At 40.7% G+C, this 26,797-nt stretch overlaps 1 protein-coding gene across 3 annotated transcripts in view; it reads right to left on the bottom strand.

The window, feature by feature from the left end:
• negr1 (neuronal growth regulator 1) overlaps positions 1-20,679 on the bottom strand; it is a 190,829-nt gene extending 170,150 nt beyond the window's left edge. For all 3 annotated transcript variants that reach the window (XM_050055376.1, XM_050055374.1, XM_050055373.1), the window contains exon 1: positions 20,255-20,679. In XM_050055376.1, coding sequence (XP_049911333.1) covers positions 20,255-20,424 — 170 coding nt within the window. In that variant the 5' untranslated portion in view covers positions 20,425-20,679. The remainder of the gene's footprint in view (positions 1-20,254) is intronic.
• Between the last annotated feature and the right edge of the window lie 6,118 nt (positions 20,680-26,797).

The raw sequence follows: 26,797 nt of genomic DNA on the forward strand, positions 1-26,797 counted from the left end.
GTGAGAAGTCTCCCTAAATGAGAGGCATTTTATATGATGATGAACTGTCATTATCATTATGCCCTCCATACAGAGCTAAGTACCCATTTTTGGAAACGTTACAAATCTCTGAGCCAGTGTCACACTATGTGTCAGCGTTAAAGCCAACGAGGAACAGTTGGCTTATACATGGGTGACACGGGAGGGAAGGGAGGAGCTGTAAACATCAGAAGGTTGAATGAACAATATTTGTCAGAGGTCATGATGCATGATGTCGTTGCATACTGGCAGTGTTTGGTGACCACAAACACACCCATACACACAGCACTAATGATGTTCCATGATCTGCCATATTTAATTCCTTTATAGTTCCAGTTAAACAGCTTTGGTAGAAATAAAAAATTGTGGATTACTAATATCTTGCACTATTGATTTTCATAAATAGGTTTATTTTACTCATTTTTTTTTATGTATGTTTATGTGGCACTTCCCCAGCCTGTTCTTAGCCCCAAGCCCCTTCTTTCCCACTCCAGAAATAAATCTTTAAAAGCCCATTCACATGCACACTGATGGCAGCAACCGTGGGAGCAATTTGGCATTCAGTGTCTTGATAAAGCACACTTCGACACGGACAGCAGGAGCCGTGGATCAAACCACAGACCATAGTTTCAGTGGACACCTGACTCTACCTGCTGATCCACACCTGCCCGTATAATGGCGAAATAACTTCCTTTAACAGCTGGGCACTGTGGAGCGAACCATACTCAAACACAAGTAAATACTGCAATTGTTGTGGTTTGTTTTCGACAACAGATTTGGTGAGTTAGTGAGTATTTGTGTGTATGTGGGATTGATGTTGTATGTTATAGTACAGGCTTTGACTATACAGGATATATACATTACGATCAGTTCTACGGATGCGCTAATTGTGAAATTCTGGGCTGATACCAATCTTTAAAATAACAATTTGATACCAGTGTTTTTTCTAGTTGTTGTTCTGTTTTGGTTTTGTGTGTGGTATTCATTTCCCCCCTTTTGTGTCAGGGAAACAAAGAAATCCTCATTATGAAAATAACAGTTTGACAGCCCTTTATGACACTTTCTTTGACTGAGCACAAATTCAACCTTGCAAATTTATGAAACAACCTTAATATAACATTCTTTCACATGAAAACTATTTTTGAAATAACTGCTTCAAAAGCCCTTTTGCTATATATAATACATTTCCCTCTCTAATACTGGTATCTATTTTATGTTGCTGAGAAAACATTTGCAAATTTCTCCTTCAAACAACTCTAGTTATTCAAGTTTCTTGCCAAAATCTACACTTTACACATCATAACATTATAATGAAACTTCATCCAATACTCATTTTTACTGAAAGAACTTGAACACATCATAATATAACTTAATACAACCTCAGTTAGGTGTTAGCTCTAGTCACAGGCTGCTAACAGCTAACGTTAACTAGCTCTCCTTTTTTAACACAGATTTGCTGTTCACAATGTAGCATTATCAGGGAAACAATAGGCTGCGTCCCCTGCCGCTTTAATAGGTAATTTAAGGTGTCTTTTTGTCCTGAAGTCTTCTGGGGGAAGGTCTCTGTTTGTCCCAAACAGGTTTTCGATTATGCCTGGGACGATGGGACGATATTAATCTCAGGCCCTGCTTTTTAGCCTGCACAAAAGTGATGTGACACAACAGAAAAACATCGTCCTCTACCATCAGTAAATGCCATCTTTTTTGCTGACAATTATCGACTAATACCAATCTTCAGCCAATCTGTGCATCTATAATTAGTTCACTGTAGTTTATGCTGTTTTCATGGGATTAGTTTTTAATAAGAAAAATACAGAATGTCACCTGACTTATCCTTAAACTATATGCATATTTCACAAATCTCTGTACCTCTGAGAATATAAAACAATGATCAAACGAAATAGCTGCCCTTTATTGATGCCCAAAGACTTCAGTGCAGTCAGTTCTAGTGCAGTCTGTTGTCATTCCTGGAATTGGCTGGCCACTGTCATTCTTCCCTCTCCTTCTTTCTCCTTTTGCCAGATAGGGAAAAGGGTTGGAACAAGCCTGGAGCTGGAGTGATGATTGATGACACGCCTCCTCTGGTGCACACTTCCCTGCTGACGCACTGCTACACTTTTCAGCACTAATTGGGCAACCCTGCAAACTCCCCTCCAAGAGTACGTGGGGTCCAGGTCTGAGCAAACCACCCACTCAGAAAAGTGTCTGAGCTATGCTGCCCCGATATAGCAATGCCCACAAGCCCCCTAGCATGTCAGCAACACACCACGGCCCTGTTTACTGTGTTTAACATTTGTCATACACTAAGGTAGGTATCAGGAGCCATAAATATTGACAGAAGATGAGAACCTATGAGGAACGGTGCAACTATTTATATCTGCCTGCAAAAAAGGGGGCCTCTATGCGCCTACAGAATACATTATGATTGGGACTCCAAACAATGACAAGGCAATGCAACCCAGACAACAGCCACTTGATATTCCCCGGGACTGTGCTGTGGGCCAAGGTGCTATCTGGGGCTCACATTGTTTGTTTCTCCTGACTTCATCGAGGGTGACTTACATAACCTATGATATGTGTGTAATGCATTTATGAAGATAGATATTAACTGACACAACTTAGATTAAGTGCCTCGCTCAAGGACACATCAGCAGTATCCTCTGCGCCTGCGTTTTGAACTGACAACCTCAGGATCATTAATCCATTTAGAGCTCGGAGGGTTACAGCGGAGTAAACAGAAGGCCAGTGTCCTTTAGAACTGTTTGCTAAACAGCACAGCATGTTCAGATCATGAATTCATCCACAATGCTCTGTAATGCAGGCCCAGGCAATTACTAAGCCTGCAAACCATATGGTTGGGAAGACATCTAATAACAGTCTGCTGTATGTTCACTGGTTTTCAATGAAGGACAAAGGTTCAGCTTATGGGTTGAGAAATTGTTGGTGCGCACTGAGGCATGACTGATCTGTGCAATTGGTGAGCACAAAGGGTATTATGTAAAAAACCATCCTGAATAAATATACATGATGTGACTCTAAATCTGATTACGATATCGAAACAAGTCGAAAGAACCATTACTGTCATTTTTGCTCTCCACAAACTCAATCTCTTGCCTGCTTTATCAGCAAAATGATGTCGGTTTTTGGTTTTTAAATCCCTTTCCTGTTTCATTTTCTCTATTGCCCTGTTTTTTCTCCCTGTTATTCTCCTCCTTTTATCTGCTGCTTTTATCCCCACATAATTGTTAATGTTTAAGTGTCTCTCGGCCCCCAGTCTGTGTAATTAGGACCTGTCACTTCCTCAGTGGCTGAGTAAACCAGGGAAGGCTTCGGCGTGTCACGTCCAGGAGAAAATCATAAGAATTTATTTCGAGGAGGAGGTGGAGATGATATGGACAGAAGCCTTTGAATTTATTCTCTGGCTGGCTCTCATCTGGATTTAAGCAGGCACTTCTGAGGACGAACTCACAACTTTAGGTAGCTGCCTTGCCTTAGACAGGCTCGCTAGTTGATTAGCTGTTTCTAAAACCATTTATGTAAGCTTACAGCGTGAATTATTCTTATTCCGTTTTTAATCTCTACAAAGGAATGTCTGCATGAATTATTCATGCGGCTGTATACTGTATCCCCCCTATTATTAACTGTGAGATAAAAAAATATATCTATCTGTGGAATAATTTAGTCGGCAAAGCAGCGGCTGAGTTGACACACAAGGAGTGCATATTCGAGCTGATCGCGGAAAATAAAAATCAATTTGGAGGAACTGGCAAGTGTCCATATGAAGTGCTCTGAACATTCCCTCACAGTGAAGGTTTCCTTGCTGTCAGATGTAGTACGGTGAAATGCCTACTTCAGCTATGCCAGCGGCATCTCACTTTATCATACACCATGACAAGTACTACAACCATACTGTATAAACAAAAACACACACAGTAGGTTACATAGTCACATATACAGTGAGTCAGTCCATTACAGTATTCATTTTTTGCTTCCACACACACACACACACACATATAAACCCTGATGGAACATGTGGTATTTGTCCGTTACTCAAGGTTTTTCCAATACATTTAATATTTTTGTTAAAGCTTCCACTTTATTTGTCTGTTGCCCTGGAAAACCCAATCAGACACACCACGCAGATAAATAGCTCCTGCAGCCTACAAACACATTGTGTCGACCCAATGTCACAGCTAGTGCAAAATCTAACCTTATGGATTATAAGAGACTTGTATCAGTCTCAGTGCTGCAAACTACTCACTTTATAGATAAGTAAGACACTCCAAAAAGTCAACTATTGATATAGATCTTTTATAAATGTTTGTTAACATTACATGTACACAGATTGTACGAAGAATGTAGATTGATCGTAAATTCAATTTCATAAAAAAAATTCCATCCGATTGAGTCAAATAATGTTAAAATGAACTGATAGTGAGGCAGCAGTAGCTCAGTCCATAGGGACCTGGGTTGGAAACCGGAGGGTCGCCTGCTGAAGTCCCCATCTGGACCAAATATGGAGCGTGGACTGGTAGCTGGAGAGTGCCCCTGGGCACTGCCGAGGCGCCCCTGAGCAGGGCACCGACAATCCATGCGGGGATTATAAAGTATATAAAAAAATTTAAAAATAAAAAGATTTATGGAAATCAAATAAAACTGAGGTGAATGGTTTGAGAATTTTTATGTAACTATAAACTCATAGAATTTACCAATTACCATTTACTGTTACTGCATATCAAATATGTTGCATTTATTTGAATACAGTTAACTACTGTTAATAAATTCCATGTATTTCAAATATGTGGATGAACATAAATTTTTTGACCTATAGTTACATAAATTCTCAAAGTCTATTAATCTCAGTTTTATTTGATTTACGTGAAAAATATTTTTTGATTTATCTTAGACTTATCTGACTCAGTTCGTGAGTAAGTGAAATACGTAAACCTGACAAAATAGACCAATTATTAATTTGAGTCTATGGTGGATTGTTTTGTTGGGATGTGGCACATTCTGGTCACATGTCTCCCTGTTTGGAAGCTGAACTGGTGTCCCCATCTTGTGACAAGGAAGGACTGATGGAGCATCACAAACCATGATGAAATAGGTCCTGGACTTTGTCGTGTTATCCCTGACAAGGTCTTAGAGGCTTGTATTTTTGCCACCGTCTTTCAATCCTTTACGAAATAAACTAAACTCAATTAAGCAATTCTTTGTTTCTAAATCAGATCATGCTGTACTCCTACACAAAACAAGATTTTCCTTGATACATATCACTTAGACAAAGTCAAACTAAGGGGAATTGCTTCCTTACTAACTGACTGTATTATGTATCTGTCATCTAACTGTCAGCTTATTGTCCTTGCTCTTTTTAAACACAATTAAAATCACAATTTACACAATCAAATTCAAAGACATGTCCTGAATAAACCTTTTGCAAGACTGCACAAGTGCTGAGAAAGTCTTATGGGCAAATGTACAGAGTGCACGTCAACACACATTATTTCCAAGTGGAAAGCTGCTTTGTTTAGAGTTTAGTGGTCTTAATGATGTCAGTTCTGTTCTTTCAAATCCTTCTGTTTATATTCCCCACTCTTTGTATAAATACTTGGTCTTTCTATTCTTTCTTAGAGACATGGTCGACTGAAGTTCTGCATAATTCATTTGGTGTTTCCTCTGAAATAATTACCTGTTATAATAAATGACAAAAAAATAAAATAAACGTATATCAGTTTGCTGTAGGATAATGGATAGAGCTGAAGTGAAGTGTTTTTGTCTACTGGCCAAAATGAGCAGTAGTAAGTTCCCAAATATTAAAAACATTAACCATAGTACTGCTGTAACACTCAGAGTCACACAGCTGATCATATGTAGGTGAGTTTGAGGAAACACTACGTTGTATGTCTTCTAAGACCTCCCTTCTCTTGCACAGTAATGTTAATGGATCCTTAGGTTGAACCACAACAACACTGCCCTGAACTCAATGATAAAATCAGCCTTATTTAACTTGTATACTGGTTTATTCTGCACTGTAATAATGATGCCTGCACTCTCACTGTTTGTGTGTCCAAAAAATTCCTCATCAGTCTTGATATCACTTCGTCTTGACGTCACCATTCTTGTGTTATACAAGTGAGGAAGCCTTGGCTTGTCCTCAGTGTAATGTAAACACTTCTGACTCTTACGATGATCTGGAATACACTACCCAAAAATATTTCTTCATCACGGAAAAAGCACACTCTGCTCTCTCCCACAGTCCTCACAATCAAATCAAACTTTGCCGCTCCCTCAAGGTGAATCATTTTGTTCCAAAGAAAGAAATACCCAGCCAATACTTTAGAGTGGAAATCAGAAGAGTCTGTGGCATCCACAGAGACTGAAAACGTAATCATCTTTGAATGGCCACATTGGCCTGTCAGGGAGAATATTGCTGTTTATCAGGTGGTTGTTTTACATGTCAACACATCTGACCGAGAAATTGGAAAACAAGCCAAAATTCTTTGTGAAGGCAGTAATTTCCAGGAGTGCAACTGTTTCAAGAAACCACCTCCCACCCCTGCACTTTTGTGCTGTGGCACACTGGCATCAGCATTAACACAACATAATAAAGCATCTGGCTCAGATATTCCCTTAAGTGAGCCAGTACATGCCACTGAAGTCATTCAGCACAGCACCTGTTTCCACATGTAGCCCTGCCTGTGATGGCAGATATGGAACACAACAGCAAGAACGAACCTTATAAACACTGCACTGCAGATTTTTTCCTTTGAACTTGTTGAATGGCCCTGAGGTGGCCATGAAAACAAAGATGACAGGATTATCCTCTCCGGGCTTTGAAAAGACTACCCATTAGCGACTGCACTGGCAAAAACGAGGGTGAATATTCTGAAATGAAAGTGACACTCACACAGTGCAGAGAGGAAGGCAGCGGGGGCATTGTGCTGGAATCAAAGACAGCGCCTGGATTGAGGTTTGCAGAAGAAAGACATGGCCCACACACTTCCACTGAAGACAACTGGCTGTTTTAGAGATTGCAGAGCGTACTGTAGGAGCTGGAAACTGATTGCATGCCTGAGGGAAGTTCTATTGTGGCACCTGACTGTGTTTCTCAAAATACAGTAAGATGAAAGAGTGTGTGTTAAATCCAACAATTGGCATGCACATTTTAACATGACAGAAGTATGGTAGGTACATACACTGTATTATCTACAAATACATTTCATTTGTAGCTCTAGGACTGGATGCTAATTAGCTCGGAGCTGTAATCCCCTCTTTTCATTTTGCTAACTGGGTATAAGAAGGAGGAGAAACAGAGCCTGACATCACTACAGAGAACCTAGCAGAGGTTAATTCCATGTTGTTACGTAAAGCTTGCATGTAAGTTTGATGGAGTTAAAGAGGATAGTTAAAATATCTCCCGAGAGAAACACTATGCTTTTTCCTGGTCCAAGAGCCTCAGAATTAGTTGCATAGCTTTAAATGCTGCCAAGCTCATACTCTGTGAGTCTGAGAGCAGGGTAGTTTATTCTGCTGCTAAGACCCTGGGCTACAGCCTTGAAGTGCTGGTTGGGTGTCCATGCACATTCAGCCAGTTTAAGGGATCAATCAATCAATTCAATTTTATTTATAAAGCCCAATATCACAAATCAGAATTTGCCTCACAGGGCTTTACAGCATACGACATCCCTCTGTCCTTATGACCCTCGNATGCAGGCAGCAGTTAGTTTCATTATCAACTAATCAGACAATTATATCCTCAATTAATCGTTTAACATGCAAAACATCAAAACAAATATGAAAACTAATTTCTCTGAGCTTGAGGTGATGTCTTTCCAATTGATGTTAAACTCCCAAAAGCAACAATCCTCACAATATTAAGTGGAAGTAAGTGAATGTTTGGCATTTTGTCTTGAAGACTCAATTAATCGACTAATTGTTTCAGCTCTAGAAATTTTAGCTAACAAAATTATTTTTAGACCACAGATAAAGATGTCAGTATATCCTCCTGAGAGCTGAATTTTTGTTTGGTATGTATTTTTAATTTCTCCCAGCTACTTAGGATCAATAGGACGGTAATGAAGTCCCAATGTCTTCAAACGAGTACATTCCAATTAACAGTGTCTTGGCTTGTTACTGTTGCTATAATTGGTCAAATTTGTTGCCATATCAAACTACAAACATTATTAATCTTAAATAAGTTTTAAGCTTACGTAAAAAAGGAGGAAACTGCCACAGTGAGCTCATAACATGAAGAGGTGCGTGAAACAGGCGTGTACTTCAGTTTGGACAAAGATCAAACCTCCTACATGATGGCAACACCATTTACCCGGCATCTCATACTGACCCAGACAGATTTTCTGCAGCAAATACTACGACAATATTGACCCAAGTGACCAAAGAAGATAAAAAGATACTCTTCATAAAGACACTCTGATTGCAGACTGTAAGAGATAAGAAGCAGGACCTTCAATACAGCTGGTCAATATTGCTGCTATTTTTTCCTGCCTGCTTTTTGTTTGCCACTTAAATATTTTATCTGCTACTTTTGAAATCTATGCACTTAATAAAGAAATTACATTACGATCACTTAGACATCAATAATGTGAAGAATGTTGTTACTTAATGTTGGATGTATTTACACAAAATCATTAAATGCAGGGCCCCCATGCTAAAGGGAACCCCCGCCAGTCAGAAAAATCTGTTTTTAATCCCCCAAATAACACCAAATATCCAGTTATTCCCCTATGTTTATTCACAGCAGTGCACCGATGTGAGTCCTTGAAAGACACAAGTGTCCGTGGGTAGTTCACAGACTGTAATAACAGCAGGACAGTCGGGTGTCTGTTAACTAAACTGCTAAAGTTAGTCTAACAGGTGGCATGAAGATAACGTCGGCAGGCCTACCGTTACAAACAGGCTCGGTGGTGAACGCCATAACGTGGTGACAAATTCTGTGTTTTTGTGTTTTCAGCTGAGCTACACCAGAGAATATGCGGTTAAAACAGATTGGTGATGCTGTTTTGCCCTCATTGTTCTCCGTGAAGTTTGCTGGAATTGATGTAATGTCGCCCCGGCTGTGCGTTTAATGTGAAGTGAGCGCTGCCCTGGACTCCATTTAAAGAAATAGCCTTTTAAACACTACATTGCTTGTCAGCAACCGGTCATATGGTAACTTGTGAGGCAATTTGGCCTTGTATGCTCTGATTAATTTGGCATGCAGTTAACACACCTGTCATAAGCTTGTTTTAATGAAAACTCAACCCCTGTCATTTGCTCCTGGTGTTCTTCACTGGTGTTTTGGAGGAAAGCAATCACAGGAGTAATGGGTGTACCAGCTTTTAAAGTGACATATTTTCTTTTTTAAATAAGTGCTGTGTGATGGGTCTAATTTATGCCTATGTGAAAAGTGGCATGCAGATTTCGTAATTGATAAATGTTTGGAAAAGTAACTGATAAAAAACTTTCAGGCAGCTTTAAGGTTACATTTGAGAGCAGAATTTAATGCGTTTATGGGTGAGAGAATGAGTGTTCAATTGTGTTAGCACCCTGTTGTGCGTTTTCCCTGTCCGCAAGAGCAGTGAATGGCCTGACATATTTATCTGCCACTATTTACCTGTCACCTTGTAGAGATTAACTTTTTGATAAGCAAATGTAAATGAAATGACTCATATGTGAAGGCACATATGCAGAACCCAAGTAGCAAAGAAGCCGGTTTTATTTGCGCATCTCTATTATAATGGCGATAGGCGATTAGATTGTCTAAAAGCCTCCAGCCGCTGCTTCCAATAGCATACTGGTAATTGATAATTTGATGACTGATATGGGCCTTGGCTGCGGTTTATTCCTTTTATTTTTCTAATCCCTGATTTATTGTGATCCCTTTGATTAAGCACAATGAGGTGACTGCTGAATATCACAAAGAACAGAACACAGCTATGAGCAGAGCAAATGACTAAAAACAGAACGAACTCTTGAGTGTTTACTGAGAACACCAGACAGCTCATCCATTATTAGGTAGTAACTTATCATGACTACATTTGCATTGGCTGCGTAGACTTGCAGAGAAAAGGAGAGAGGTAGGTAAAGATAAGGGGAAACAGAGAAAGGGAGAGAAAGAGACATAGACAGATAAGTGTGGAGAAATCACAGTCCCATTATGAATAGCGAAAAGCCCCCCCGAGTCTAAAATTAGAATCCTAATGAGTGGCAGTCTCGCAGATCAGCTGATGAATTCTCTGTTTAACATTAGCACAGATTGAGTCAATCTCCCCGCCATGGTGTGGTTGGGACAAAGCCTGACAGCCTATTAATGTCATAGCTTTCCCTCTATGTTTGGATTAAATCCTCTTTATTTTTCTTCGGGAGCTTCACAGTCTGTTGTGCACAAATAAAATATTTTTCCCTCATAAAAGAACTGAATGCTTTCGGAGGGGTTTGTTAAACCAGATTTTGAGTACACATCACTAAACATGCTATTAAACAATGGAGGTCGGGGGCCTTTTCAATAACACAGCACTAACCTTTGTGACTGATGACAGCGTTCTGTGCTCCCATAAGTCACATACTGAGGGGACTGTTTTAAATTAAACTTGAGCAACACCAGATTTTGTTCTGTTTAATTGGATTACTCTACAGTAACAAACCACTTGTGCCATCTGTGCAAAATAGCAAAGAGTTAATACACTGTCATGAATCTACAATTAAGCGCTGACTATCAAATAGGGGCATTTGTCACGGTTGCCTTTCACCAACCCGAAAAATGAAACGAAAAGCTTTCCAGTACAAAGAATGCGTCAGTATTTCAACAGTGCTGCAACACCATATAGAATATCAGGTCGTGTGCAAAAAGTCTGCACAATACTAATGAATCATTCTCACAAATGAGGCTTTTTTTCATCTCCGTGCAGCATGACACTTCTGTTACCTTAACTCCTGACCCCACTAGAAACAAAAGGTAGCACCATTCTCAGTGATATTGATTTGCTCCGCTGCTTCTTCCTCCATTTACTAATAATTACCAATGCAGACTCTCCAATTACTCGGCTCCAACAAACATTTACAGCAGTCTGAAATCCACACACACATTATGCAGATGACAGAGGGAGAAAGTGGCGAGAGAGAGAGAGAGAGAGAGAGAGAGAGAAAAAAAAAAAAAACACAAAACCTGCTCAGAGCAACTCCAATTAAAATTCTTTAGCCATGCCAACACAGAGCCAAATGAATTATGACAATACGTATCTCCTTTAGCTGCTGGAGTTTCTAATCAATTGTGAGAGACCAGCCGTCGTGAACATATGAGCGAGCTTACTGAACTGCTAAAATAGAGATTACAGTCGATGCGTCTTTCTCAATTTGGAGAATTTCCTTGCTTGACCGTTGAAAACACTGACAAGGTAATTATACAGGTTTCTCAGTAGTGAAATATGTGTGACTCAGAAGAGACACTGATAGTCTTTGAATCTGAGGGACTATGGCAATCATAAAAGTGACGGACATTTTTTCAAGTCTTTAAGAATCCAACCTATTTCGTCATCTTATATAGCCCCTTAGTTTGCTTCCAAAAGCCGTCATGCTGTACAGGGCCACAGCTATCCATTATTTTAGTAATCGAGCATACTGCTGATTAATACGTCAATTAATCAAGTAATCAGATAAGACGTACTGTTGCAATAATCTAACAATAGTAAATATACAAAAGAGAAAATAAGACAGGTATCTTAAATGAACAACTAATTGGTTGTAACATTTTTTATTCCCTAAATTACCCACAATACAGAGGCTCCAACTGCTGCTTCCATCGCCTAATATTTAGATTTTGTGGGATTTTTATGCATCGCTGTGAGGGGAGTAATTCCTCTGTGTGTATCTGACTATCATAATAATAACACAAATGACGCCCAGGCTTTCAGAAACTGACTGTAGGGTTTTATTTTCTATAGTTATGTCCCTAAGTTAGCTCAGTTTCTCTAAAAAGCAATAAACACAATAAATAAGATGCTGCAGCTGTGAGAGCCTAAACAGCCACAGTACCAATTTACGGTCTAAAAAGGGAAAATTTGCTGATTTTTAAACAGCTTTCTGTCAACACGGTGTGGACAGTTTGTGCAGTTAAACGGTGTTTGGCTTCCCTCCGTGCTGCCCGGACCTCCACGTTCATCTGCTGGCGGGTTCCCCAGAATTGGCACTGACTTTTGCCAGCAGTTGGGCGAAGAGCTCCAGGTGCTTGCAGGCTAACATTAATGCTAACTAGGGGTGTGCCATATCATCTCATTCATGATAATACCTGTATATTTTTTAATATCATATGAAAAATTCATACTGTGATACTGTGATATTTCCGACTCTGCGGTGGTTCCAAAAAGAAGTGCAGCTTCAATAGCTCTGCTAACTCTGGCGTCGCTATGGCCTGGGTGTGCTGGGTGAACAGCCCCGGACTACTCAGACTCTTTAAGCAAGTTACCGGGAGTGACCGCCCCTGCAGAGGGAACTCAATCAACGGCTCCTCCGGCAGCAGCTCAGCATCTCTTCCTCTCCTTTCTCGCCATGTGATTTTGTCATAAACCTTTGGTAATGTAAACCTACGTGACGCTCGCGACTCGACAATAAACTACATATACAAATGTGTTATAGTTCTGGTATCATAACAGCCTGTCACAGGTTACAGCGTGATGATCAGAGGAGACATGGCAGAGCATAAAGGTCCAGATGAGAAAAATGTTTCAATCATTTAGGATTTTGCTAAAAGAAGGAAATCGCCTGTTGACAGCTCCCAGGGTACATTTTTTTGTATTTGGGAGCTGTTTAAATGTGTAATTTGTGGTAGATTTTATTTTGTTGAACTATTTTTATATATATATTGTATTCAGAATCTGAATCTCACTCTGAGTTACTGTTGTTGTTTACAAAATAAAGAAATGAGAGTTAATTTTTCTTTAGTTTTTACTGAATATTCGAAGGCAAACTTTAAAAATATATCACATATTTTGTTGCAATTCTGTTTTCTTTTAAATTGATAATAATTTGCTTTTCTTCTTAACTAATGTGTCACATCGTCACGAACATCGTTATTGCAAAAATACTCTGAATATCGTGAAATTATTTCAGGGCCATATCGCCGTCCACTAATGCTAACGTTAATGTTAGTGTATGTTAGGTCCGCTCCGTTGACTGGATGCTCTCTGTTTCGAGGCTGAAGTATTGACATCATGCTATTGTGGTAAGCTAGTGTAGTTTTACAACAGACATAACTTTGGCCACTGTGTGTCGTTTTCTCATGCCCGTGTCTTCTCTTCGCCCATTGCTATTTTCTCTCTTTTGCAATCCACCCCATCAAATCACGTCTTCTATTCTAGGCATGTATGTATGATTTCGAGGTATCTTATTCATGTCACGTGTCCACAGCGTAGGCGCATTGTACCACAGAAATAACAGTCCGTTCAAAACACTGCGTTGTTTAGTTACATGGGTTAAACAATGCTTCAAAGCAGATAATTTGCATTGATGATTCTTCAGTAATCGAGTTACTCAACTTTCTTTTCTTTCTTCTCAAGAAATCGTTTAAGCCCTGATGCTGTATGAGCGTTAGTTCCAAGGTGACGTGAGGTCGCATATATCATGCTCAACATGTCCTGGAAAGCCTACAGGCCAGCTTTACTGTTCCTAACTCTAAAATCATGGTTCCTCTGAGTGAAATGCATTTTCTAGGGTAAACCCAAGATACAAGACCGATGTTGAATTTCATTAAAGGACGAGAAAATACCCTCTACAAGAGCTGAAATCCCTCTGGACTGTTTTAATTCACTGAAGGGCACCGCTAAGACAACCAAGTGTCAACACTTTTGATTTATTATTCCTTTGGGATCAAACTAATGTTTACCTGTAGTCCCTCCAGCCTCAGACCATGCTCACACATAAAGAGCGTACATTGGAGATAATGACATCAACCACTCTATCCTTAGGGAATATCTCCCATGATGATGATGATTCAGTCTCACTTCTGCAACTAACACTCGCTGGAAATAGGCTCAAAACATTCAGAAACACTTTGACGTGGTGAGATATATAGAGATTCTGGTCCATCAAACTGTATGACAGGTTCACCCTCTGACTGGACTAAACAGAGCTGAATAGAGGGATATATGATTATGCCTCCTGCAGAGATCTCTGTGCAGGAAATATCACGTATCCCAGAAGCTTACTAAAGGTTGAGGTGTTTCTCATGCTCAGCATACCAAGTAAAGTGTACCACCCAAACGCCTGCACTCTTTGTTTCAAAGCTTCGCCATCACAGAGGCTTCAAAGTCTGATGTCAGCAAGTTTCGTCTATAACCTGCTGACATGAGAGGCATACCAGGAATTGCTGGTATATAACTAGGCTCAACTGAGGAGGCCCAGATGAGATTACACAATGTTGTCAGAGTAGCACAACTAATTATCATGGAACACAAGGAGATGCTAACTGATTGATTAAGGATTTTAATTGAAGGGGCTCTGAGGAATCGTTGCAGCTCTCTGTGATGAAAGACTGGAAGTGTTGGCATATGATTTGGAGCAGAAAAGGCTGTACACTGTTCAACAAAAGAGCTGGTCAAAAAGAAATTTACTCTGGAATAGCTGTCAGAGAGAGCTAGTTTTATCTTCTGAACAAAAAGACAATATGCATATACAGTATGTACATAAACACAAGACTGTGCACAGAAAGTCTTTTTTCTGATACAGCTCATTGAAAATCAATGCACAAGTCAACTATCTGCTTAAGCAGTCTGTTAAAAATTCACAACACTTGACTGGAAGTATCCACACTCATGTAATGACTACACTTGTAAACAGCAAGTGGACAAATCACAGCCCAATGCTCAATTTAAATTATAGACTGTTTCCAAGCCAAACTTTCATTGATGTAAAAAAACGTCTTCCAACTCAGCGGCCATGTTCCTCTGAAAAATTCAGCTTCAAGTAACTTCACTTTAAAATTGCAGGAAAGATAACCTGTTATTGCCTCTCCAGTCACTCTCTGACAAGTTTAATTTTGAGGCTTATAGCTTTCTCACAACACAAAAACACTCCTCTGAGATTTTCCTGTAGAATTATTGCAATTATGTGGATGCTCACAGCTGGGTGTGGGTAAAAGCTCCATTTTCCACCCCAAATCATTTTCCCCATCCCCTATAATTGTAGTGATTATAAGAATATTAAAAAGATGCTTTAAAACCTAGCATAGCATCTATTTCCCTCGAAAGGATTTACCTTGAGAAAGCATTTCCATTTAGGCTTTAATTCACCGGGGCACTCAATCACTTTAGTGCTAATTGAAATATATTAGAAATAGAAATGCTTAATTTTTCGAAAGTACAATGGATTGACTTGCCTGACAAATGACGACTATAAATGTAATCCATTTGGAAATGGTTTACAGTGTGCAAATTTGGCTTTCAATGTATGTTAGCCGCAGTTACAACATGAGGCCATAATTCATGGCATTTAACTAAACAACACTGGCAGCAACGTGTTAAAAAGCCAGAAATAAAGTACCTCCCAGCTCTAATTTGGATTTCTTTATTTCTGTTTTAAAAATAGATGCATACACCTTACCATATGCATCTGAACAGGTAACCTAGGCCCATTTGTAAATCCAAGAGCATTTGATTTATCTCGAGTGGTGTCCTTCTACATTGATTGAATATGTATCTTTTGACACAAAAGGCTAAAAAGAGCAGATGTATCTGAGATAATTTCTTGTCTTTGGGTGATGAAAGAGTATCAGTTTCAGAGAAGCGTTTATCACAAGCCTTGATATTAAAATTGGCTGCAGGGTTGTTATGGACGATACTTATTTTCATAGATAGCTTTGCATCTTCATACCTTTTTCATCAAAAAGAGATCAGGCCGCTTTCAGCAACAAGCTGAATGAAACAATTTAAAGTCATGACAGGCTCTGAGTTTCAAGTGGATGCTGTGGAGGAGGTTAACTGGAGGTCTTAAAGGAGGCAGCTGCTATGAAAGCCTTCGTAGCCACTGCTCTCGCATGTCACCTTATTGGCTGATTTCCATCTGTACTAAAGCACATCTATTGCGAATGGACGACAGAGTAATGAATCTGATGAATACTTTAGTATAGCCAGCTTCCCTTGGGCGCCAGGACACAGACCCACAGCGGTAGCAATATGCCTGCTTTCTACTGTTTAAAAGTAAAGGTCAGATTTTTTTGACACAATTTTTCCACCGTGAGTTATATATTGTGACTGGGAGGCTCCATCTGGGAGCCGGTCCCTGACAACAGCCCCTCCCCCCCCGTACCCATTGTTTTGCATCATGATAGTGTCTATTCATTCACCAAAAAATGAGGTCATATTACCCGCCTAACACTTGATCCTTGAGATGCGGGGACCACGATGAGCATAAGGACTGTGAAAGAGAGCAACATTGTGCTGACAGCAACACTGATCGCATTAAACATGTGGTGCTGCAAACAGGCGAGGGGATTTTGGCATTTAATTAACAGTGACAGACTCAGGTGTGCCCACAGATGTGTCAGAAGAGGTAAACCAGGTTTCCCCCCTTCAAATGAGTGCATGAAACTGCAGATATTTGGCAGCTAACTGATGTGCACACTATATCCCCAACCAAGCTGCTGGAGATGAAGTAGCCATGCTTATACTTTTTAAGAGAACTGGCTGTGGCCTAATTAAAAAAAAGTGATGAAATGCAGAAAGTGGAGAGGATGATTCTCAGCCATGGTTATAGTTTGTGTTAAAGAGACAGTCAACAATTCTGTCTTCATATTGTGTCCTGTGGAGTTTGAACAGTCACTTAATATTCCTGTATTCCGTCTTACCAACATCTGCGTCGGGGCGGGGACACCAAGCCATTTAAACTAGATGTTGTCTCTGGCACAAGTGCTTATAGTAAATGTCAAGACCTTTCAGAGCCATAATAATGACACAGTTGAGGAAAATGATACATGGCACCGTTTCTGTCTTGGATAAGGCTCGAAAACACAGCTCTAGTACAATCATGTACAGCCAGAAAATATTTTCATCAACCGTTCTGTTGACATGAGGCAATGATTTTAGATATATACGAATACCAGACTTTCAAACAAGTGACAGGTCAATTTTGCACCATTACAGAGACTGGGGCCGGTGGTGCAGGCCCTACCCCGTGGCTGAGGGCCAACTGTCAAACTAAATGACAAAAATACGCTCGGATCATTGTCTTATTCTTGGGGTGTACAGCCTTGCTCCTATTTATTTCCCTGGTCCCTATTTCCTGTCTTTGAAGAATATGAAATGTAGCTTCTAAAGCACGATCAGATCAGTGTACCTTTTGTCTCGCTCTCATCCTATCATACATATTTCATTGGGAAAATAGAAAATACAGAGATAAAAAGAGAGACATACTTTAAGAATAGTGCTGCAAATCACAACTGGATGATAGCAGCCTATGCTTATGATTCCAGTCTGCCCAGACTAAATTTACAGACACTGGCTCTTTGCTGTTGATTACAGCTGCTTATCCATGTGGAAGAGGCTGCCACTGATACCGTGTGTTTCCTGACAGCATGGGGAACTGTCTTTTCATCTGGCTGTCCCCCTCAAATGCATAGCCAGATGAGTCATTTACTGGTTAGAGTCAAGGTTTATTCAACTGAATCCAAATGACATGAAACCTGCAAAAGGACGGGGAAGAAAGGGATGTGCCGCTCCCTTAAAAAACAATGTGCTCCCTATGGAAGCTCATAGATTTCCTGTATGTAAAAAGATGCAGCATATGTGCATAACTTGAACGCGCTCAAGTAAGACAGTGGAGAAGTCGCACCATTTCAAACACAGGGGTCTTTGTTGGAGGCTGTAAATGGCTGAGCTTTTAAGTAATCAGAACAGATTAAAAGGGTGATGACACACATGTGGACCATTCCTCATTTTCAAGAAGCTCCAATCATTTAATTGATGTGGACCCACTCTGTCCAACATGAATCAGGGCAGCAGTAATGCAGCGCTAAGAATTAAAGAGGTGGGGGGAATGAACACATGACAGCGGACGCACCTCTCGGGAGCTACTCCATAATCCAGAGGCAGTGACTAATTGCGTGCTTCTGGGTTTGTCAGTATTTGAGAATGCTCACATTTTTTAGCCAGCAATCAGCTTTGGGGCACAGCAAAATTGCCCTCTAATAGTCCGGGGTCTTGACAATAGAGAACCTCAACAAACAGGCAGTGTGTTCTGCACTGAGTTCCTAAAAGAAATGCTTCATGCTTTGATGCCTGGTTTCTTAAGACCAGTGGGGAAAAAAAGAAAGGAGGAGAAAAAAAGACAGAGCCATGATTCCTTGCGATTTGAGAAAATGACTGTACCAAGACAAAGTAGGCCTTTATCATCACTTTGGTGATGACAGTGTTTTGCAACAAGATGCAATCCAGAGAGGCAAGCAGAGCAGTTAGAGAGGTTTACAATCTCTATTAGGTCAACAGGTACGCGCGCGGCATGGTGATAACTTCACAGCAGCGGCAGATTTCACGTGAGTGGGAAAAAAAGCCAATGAATGGGTACGGCAAGTGCTGAATAACCCGTTAATTAACTTAAGAACCTGGCAATGAAAGCATCTTCAAACTGTTTGGCATTTACTGAGGCGATGACCCGATTGTGGAGAGTGTTGCTTTATTTAGGGGGGTGGGAGGCAACTTGTTTATTGAGCTGATTCATAGCACGGGGATAATCTCTGGTCCAATAAACCATCCGGATTCAGGCAAAGCTTCTGCCACCGATCACAGCCAACCCAGATTGACACCAGGGAATTAGACGCCCTCGCTAAAGAGACTGTCAGAGGTGTAAGTCTCTTTGACGGGACGGCCCTTTAGGCACGGATCGGGAACATGATAAAAATAGTGAGCACCCCTTAGCTGTTGCCAAGGTAATGCTGTGCTGTGATGAGCACCAACGCATTTAATCCACCCTCGTAGTAAGACACTCATCTCCATACCGCCACTCATGATGACCTTATGCCACAGAAACAATTCAGCTCTTCAGCAATCAAGTGTGAGGCAACAATGACTAAAAGCCAAGCTGAGTGGAACTTTAGACAGTTGGCTGCTCTGTATTCAGGTCCACGCCGAGCATCTCTCAGAGTCAACATCCACAGAATTCATATTGAAATGGGGCAGGCCGGCCCCCTCAGCCTTTCCTCGGAGCCATCACGGCGGATATTTGATATTGGTAGAACAAGATATTATCACAGCCCTCCAAAGATTTGCATCTTTTTGTGTGTGTTTGTGTGTTTTGTGAACAGTTTTGTGAAGAAATGAAAAGGACCACATACGGATTTTTGCAATTATGAGCTGAGGAAAGCTGCAGGAGTGGTGCTGAAAGTTATGCATTAGAAGCACTATTATTTTGACAGTGTTCTTGATGACATGCAGAGACTAGGATAAACACAAACTCCTGAGTGCACCGGTCCAAACCACGCCCATGCCCGGTTAATTTAGTCCTTGCTGGGCAGCTACCTGTGCAGCTGGCATCGTAGCGTACGTGATGGAGGGAGCATGAGGAGGAAGGAGGAGGAGGAGGAGGATGGGGAGAAAGAAAGCGCGTCATTGCCATAACTCGATTCTGATAAACAGCGACCACAAACACACTCTTCAGCCTCGATTTCAAACTGCGACATCACACTGAACACTCAGCAAAACTGACGGGACGTCACCAGAAAACACCACATAGCACCCTCAGCTGTCCTTTTAGCACCCAGAGCATTTCAAACTGTGGGGATGGGTGAATATAACGCAAGCGACACACGCAGCGGCGGCAGGCTAATTTGGTTAATTCAGGCGGTGTCGTCCCACCTGCGATAAGCTGCACAAGCAAACACATCACCAAATAACACACAGGCTCAGTTAGGTGGTGCACACAATGGGAAAGTGTGTTGGAAAACTTTAGTTGGTAAGCAACCGTGCACTTGTCGCAAGAGCGGCGTCCTGCCTGCGTAGCTGCCGCCGCCGCGGCTGCACTGGCCGGCCGCCCCCCTGTCAGCCAGGGCGACAACAAGGACGGGATGGAGGGAAAATGGCCTATTGTGTGTTTATCGCTCACACTGGGCGATAACACCGTTTAAAAGTAAGTTACGTAGACATGTTTGGACACGATGAGGCAGTGTTAATGAGTGTGTGCGGTCGCGAGCTCCGGAGAACTCCGACAGAGAGTGAGCGCGAGCGGGAGAAAGTGAAGTTGTGTTAGCTTGTTTTACCTCAGTAGAGCCGTGTCGCCTTGTCTGCTCACCACACTTTCAACCGAGGAATAGTCCACAGTTTGTCCCGCGGGCAAACAGGACGGCAGAAAGCAGCACAGGCTGAGAATTATCGCAGTAAGCCACTGACCGGAGACACAAGCATCCTGCACCGCAATCATTATGTCCATCACAGCTGTGTTTTGTTGCCGCTTTTTCCCAAGTCTTGTGTTGCAAAAACAACAGAGCTAGGAGTTGGCTTTCAAAATAAAAAAAGAAGACGTAAACGACGCTTTATTTCCACACTTTTCCTCCTCGCAGCCGCCGTAAAGAAATGGTCCGCCGTATATAGTTTCCCAGGTTTGTTTTTGCTGGATGTAGAGCCCACTGTGCGGGGAAGTGTACTCTCCAGTGGCTTGCACACCATCTAGTGAGGAAATGCGATGTAAAATGGGAGCAGACCTAGAAGCAGACAACCCCCAGGCTCTGATCCTGTTGCCATGCGGCCGTTTCCCGGGCAACCCGTTCCCAGTGGCTCGTGATGGAGCAGTAAAACCGGTAGGTATTGATACAACCCAAGAGCAATTAAAGATATCGACTGGAGAACCACCCCCTATTTAATTCCTCATAAGGAAATGAACAATGTGAGCTTTTGCTGGATGTGGAGCATACTGATTGTGACGCAGGTGTATCCCATAGGAAAACTATGGAAAATATTCCACAGTATCACAGAAAACTAATATTCATCTTCTGAAGGCATCATTTACAGCCTATGAGTGTAACTGTAACTTTATGTGAAGGGGTTAAAAAAAAAGCCAGACACACAAAATACAGTTATTATAATTTCCCTTTGGGAGGTCTTGAGAATATTAGAGTGATATTTCATTAAGCTAGGAAACTAAAAGCATGCAGGAGCACTCACACACACACACACACACACACACACACACAGGGGACATAGGGACTGTTCCTTACTTATGAAGGTGGAGGGGGCAATAGGGAAAGCATGTCATTTTTTAAGCACTGGGAAGGGACTTATGTTTTATGTGGGCGTAGGGGAGGGGCATACACATTCAGATGGTTGTATTTTGTATTTAATTTACGCAGATTCTTAAAGAAAATATGCATGTTTTCTTTAAAAATCACCAAATTTACACAGTTTTCATGGACAAAAAGTATAAAAACAAGAATTATCGTTGGATTTTTAACTTTCTAATGGTCCTTGAATACATTGTGTGCAATTAACACCCAAAAAAACCCCAAATCTGGGTTTAAAATAATGATTTTTTTCAGTGTCTTTACCCTGGTATGTCTGTGTGGGTGGGTGGGAGGGATCCAACCTAGCGAGTAGGCGGGAGTGGGATCCAGGAGGATTGCAATGGGGTGGGGGGTTATTATAGGCACCACAGAACACTGTTTCTTGCACTTTTTTGTGTGTGAATACTGTTTACCTCTGTGTGAAAACAACAAAAAGAGTTGGAAAAAAATAAAATATATTATTTCATCAAAATCACTTTATGTCTCAGGGTGCTTTCACGCCTGCCCTGTTTGGTTCGGTTCAATTGAACTCAAGTTCGTTTGCTCCTTAAGTGCGGTTCGTTTGGGCAGGTGTGAACACAGCAATCACACTCCGTTGTGCACCAAAACAACCGGACCGAGATTTTCTTAAAGAGGTGGTCTCAGTCTGGTTACAAACGAACTCTAGTGCAGTTTGTGCTGAGAACATGTTCCGACCTCAATCTGAACCAGCTGCAGTCACATGACACATTGTTTGGGTTAAACATGAGCATGTTACAGTCCTGGAAGATTATTAATGTGTGCCTCCTCCTGTACTGCCTTATGCAAAACATTGTTTTCTAGTTGGAGCTGCGCCTCGTTTTCAAACTGTATGGTTTGACTAAAATGAACAATGACAGCAATATAGTCCACAATGACCAGCCCTAAAATCAACCTGCGTAGTTGTCCCTCCATTGTGACATTAGAAAGTGTCACATTTATCTTACAAGTGTACTCTTCTTCAACGTTTTGTTACTTCCTGGATTTTTCCCGCATGGAAATTCTGACCAATCAAGAGCAGCTTTCTCTCACAAGGCATTTGATCTGGTCCACTTGTAAATGCTGCCGTGAGAACACGAACCAACTCTAGGCAATTATGCAATTTTGTGACAAAATTAGTCCCTGATTCGGACGAAAGCAAGCCAACCTCTAGGTCTGAAAGCACCCCCATTTAAATTTGGCCAAAAATAAAAACTTACATACATGCACAGAGAGAGTGAAAAACCAAGGTTTTTTTCACCTCCAGAATTCCAGCTTCAACTTTTGACTTTTAACTTTCAAACACCAAAGGGTATGTTTTGAAAATCGAATAACTAATTCACAGAGGAGGGAGGGTCATGCATTTTCCACCAGTTATTCAGGAAGGCTCCAGGACAAATATTTGTGGTTTCGGGGAGGGTCAAAATAAGAAAGTAAAAAAAAGAAGCCACCCCCCTCTTCTGATAAATAAAGAACAGTCCCTTACAAAGTTTGTTTAGCAGCAGGAGCCCTCTGCATTATGCTGCTCTAAGCCTTTTGACTTAGCCTACATAATACTTAACAGACCGTAGCCATGGAAATGACATACATTTCTCAGAGAGGTGACATATTAGCATGGCTCTTCTGAATTATTGCAAATGACACATGACTTGTTATAAACATGAAATATTAACAGATCTTCCCTGTGGATTTTTTCACGTAATAGCAACAGAAGAAATGAAATGAAGCAGTGAGCTTGTGTCAGTTTTTCAAAGAGTATGTGCTTTAAATTTGAGATTTTATGAAATGTGTATACAAAATTAACTATGGGGGTATTTTAAATTGGTGCTGTCAGCGGTATCTCATGCAGCAGTTGCGTGGTGTTGTTTCAGCATTGTCATCTGTTGTTGTACGCTGATTTTATTTTCCAGTTTTGAGTTTACTGTATATCCTATATAAAAGTATCCACTTCCTCTGAATTCTATATAACCCTCTCCACTCTGAATTCTTATATGTTTTTTTCCCTTTTTATTAATTTCCCCTAGAGGATCAATATAGTTTCACGATATCTTATCTTAAAATCTTATCTCACAGACCACAGAGCCAAGATTGCAGTCCGTGATGTTATCAAGATGCACCGTCTGGAGCTGCTCCATTGAAATTAAATAGGGTGAGTGACTGTGAACTCCTGAACGCTCCGCTTCAGTTTTTACACCGAGACCAGCTTCAGACTATTGCATTGCCTTTGGTTTCAAATCAGAAAAGGAGCCTTGATTCTCCATGAATTCCTTCTGTTTGCCTTTTCCATCTTGGGTATTATTTATCTGAGGAGATAAATTGTTTATCGCAGTGGTATGAGGGTGTAGGAGTTGGGACACATTTCTATTTGCAGGCCTGGCTGTGACAGAGAGCCAGGGAGCTGGTTTCCAGAGGTTACAAGGGACATTTCACTGTGTTGGAAATGAGTCAACAACCAATGTTCCATGACAAGCAGCATTAAAAGAGGGGGAGTGAAAAGTTCATCTTGTCACAAACACAATTCTAATTTGCATAACTGAAGCTCCCTCTACTGTTAATAGCTGTGGTAATGCCATCAATACCAACACTTAAACTCTGGTTTTGTGACAGAGGTGTTTTGGGCTGAGAAAGAAAGATATTTTCCATCCTTCTCTTGTCAGTCACAACATTGATTTTTTATTTTAATTTTAATTTTTTATTTTTTTCACTGAGCCCTTCAAGTTACCTCAGAAAATGAACCTTCCCATGCATGAAAGCTATAATTACAATGACTCCATTTAGTGTTAGTGCACTGTGCAGAGGAGAGAGAAGACTGGCAGCCTCTAATATTCAACTCATAATAACCTCAGGAATTATGAACAAGATGAAAGAGATCAGGCGCTGGACTATCACAACGTCTGAGCGGTTTTGAGTAATGGATACCTCAGACATTTCTTCACAGTTTTCATAACCAGACGGTATTTTCAAAGCCAGAGTGAAATCAATGCGTGCAATTTGCTTTAATAGGGACTGAATGTAGTGACACATAAAAAGACTGACCATTTTTCTTTGGACGACATGTTTCCCTTGTAAATTTAAATGCATACTACTTCACAGTGTTTTTAAAAGCAAAGTATAAACTCAAGAAGAATGGCATTGTTTGTCTGTTTTAGTGGTTATAAAAACGATCTGCAGCATTAAAACTGTGGTTATTGTTTTGATTGCATGCTAACGATGTGGCAAAAAAATAGTGCAGCATATGCTGTCTGATTTTGACTGATGTGAGTGAGTGATGATGAGCTCGAACCTAAAAAGCTTCAGCATAGATCCTTTATTGCTTTTTCGCGGTCTTATTGCATGTTGTCACACTGTTTTGTTCGGGCAGATTTGGCTTTACACACAACCTCCGTTTATGGAGCTAATTTATTAACCTGAGTAATGCAGCATAATGAAAGCTATTGTTTCCTGAAGTAGGTAAGTGCATGGTCATTTTTCTGTAATAGTGATTCGGTGGCTATTATGATAATGGATGACATCCTGCAGGGAAGTGTGCCAATCGATCACAACAAACACCAAAATGTGAATGCTGAGCAGTTCTATTAAATGCACCCCTGTAGCCTTGGGTTTACGGGACATAAGACAGATCCATGAGGAAAAAAATGTAAATGATCTCCCAGTGTAAGGATCCTTGTTTTAGTTACAAATGTACAACGACTGCATTTTAATTAATGAAATAATTATATATCCTGATGTGGAGTAGCCCCATCCAGTGTTGAGATTTAAACTGTCTTGTGTTAACATATAGCAAACTGGCATTTTTCGTTGATAGTCTGGTTCAAGACTGCAAATCAGCATTTTAAGATGGAACTTCTACTTTTCTAGACTTCAGCCAAACACATATAACAATTGATATCCACATTTCTTCACAGAAGTGAAACAAAGGGCTTTGAAACTATTCAACAACTTCTTATCGGCAGCCATGAGGTGGCAGCGCGGGGATTTCCCTCCTGCGCCGATGCCTCCGAAAATAAAGGTAAAAAGACTCCAGTGACGCAACATTCATTTAAAAGAAAAATAAAACCACTAGTGAATGTCATGCACAGAGGAGACATCAATTATATGCTGCTGACATTTCAATAAAGCCGACTGAAAGCCGTCAAAATGTAAAAATTCACCTGCAAAAGGATGGTGGTTTGATAAGCCTTTGATAGTCTATAAAGTGGTGTGTGGTATTTAAGAGGTGTTGTACCTGTGAGCAGTCAATGATGGCAGAGAATTACAACAAAGAATAGACTGAATGTCTCCACCTGCAAATTCAGAACTGACACCATCTCAGCTGTGACATTCAGCTCTCAAAAGAGGCTTCTAGGAAACACAACAAGGCAAGCTTGATGCCTTTGGTTTTGCCCTTAGTTCCCTCACATAAGAAATTCCATTATAGTTCAACAACTGCCACTTGTCTGAGTAGAAAGTAATGTATTACATTTCTCAAACTATACCTTACTGTCAAAGTCCAAATGCGCAACATAGATATAGTGGACAAAACTCATTTTGAATGAACTCTAGAGTTTGATATATGTAGCCCTGCAGCAGTGATTTATTTTGAGCCTCTCCTTTCTTTGCTTTTCCTGCACTGCCCATGTGGGACAAAACCTACAACACTCATGAGTCATAACTGATTTGTACTTTCAGACAGCACCTACCACATTTCATACATGCCGGATAGTTCAAAAAGCTCTCCTAAGTCATTAAATATAGCAGGAAACTGATCTTTTACCCCCAAGAGTGGCGTTTACAATGAACTTTCTCCGGGATGTGCAGCACAGCCAGACAAGTGAAATTAAAAGGGGGAGGGAGTGAAAAGTTCATCTTGTCACAAAATATATTGAGAATAGGCAACACTGGGACGTTACTGACATCTTTATAGGGCGTAGTGTAGTTTCTTGTTAATTCTCATCACTTAAATGTGGAACAGCTGTCTGGAACAGTTGAGTGCCCAGTTGGCTGGATGCAGACTGGTCCGTGGTGTATCAAATATGCTTTAGGCTACATAATAATGAGACTCTGGGAACCAACAGTGGGTGAAGCCACACATGAAACCTTCACAACACTAAACTGATAATTTACTGATCATAAGCAGTCAGATTATTTCTAAGAGCGCTGTACAACTATTTGTACTTGCACTTGCAAGTTTAATTTGTCCTACAGTCAATTTAAAATATATAACTTAGAGGCAAAAAATATTAAAGACTAGATGAGATTGATGTGATGAAATTACATATATTGATTATAAGGCAGTGAAATAAATATGTCAAAATGTGCTCCCCCTCTGTGAAACATTGCCAAAGGGCTCCTTCATTTATTTATTTCAAGATGACTCTTAAGCAACCTCGAGGGGCAGGTCCACCGTGGTGATTGATTGTTCCAGAGATTTAGACTAAAGCCATCGAAAGACTGAATGTAAAGACATTACATGCTGTTGGGTTAGTCAGAAGCTTTGGTTAAAGCTGCAATTAATTAAATGTTTAGCCACTTGCGGGGGCACAGTGGACC

This window comes from Epinephelus moara, chromosome 10 (assembly GCF_006386435.1).
Source record: "Epinephelus moara isolate mb chromosome 10, YSFRI_EMoa_1.0, whole genome shotgun sequence".
Taxonomy (NCBI): Eukaryota; Metazoa; Chordata; class Actinopteri; order Perciformes; family Serranidae; genus Epinephelus; species Epinephelus moara.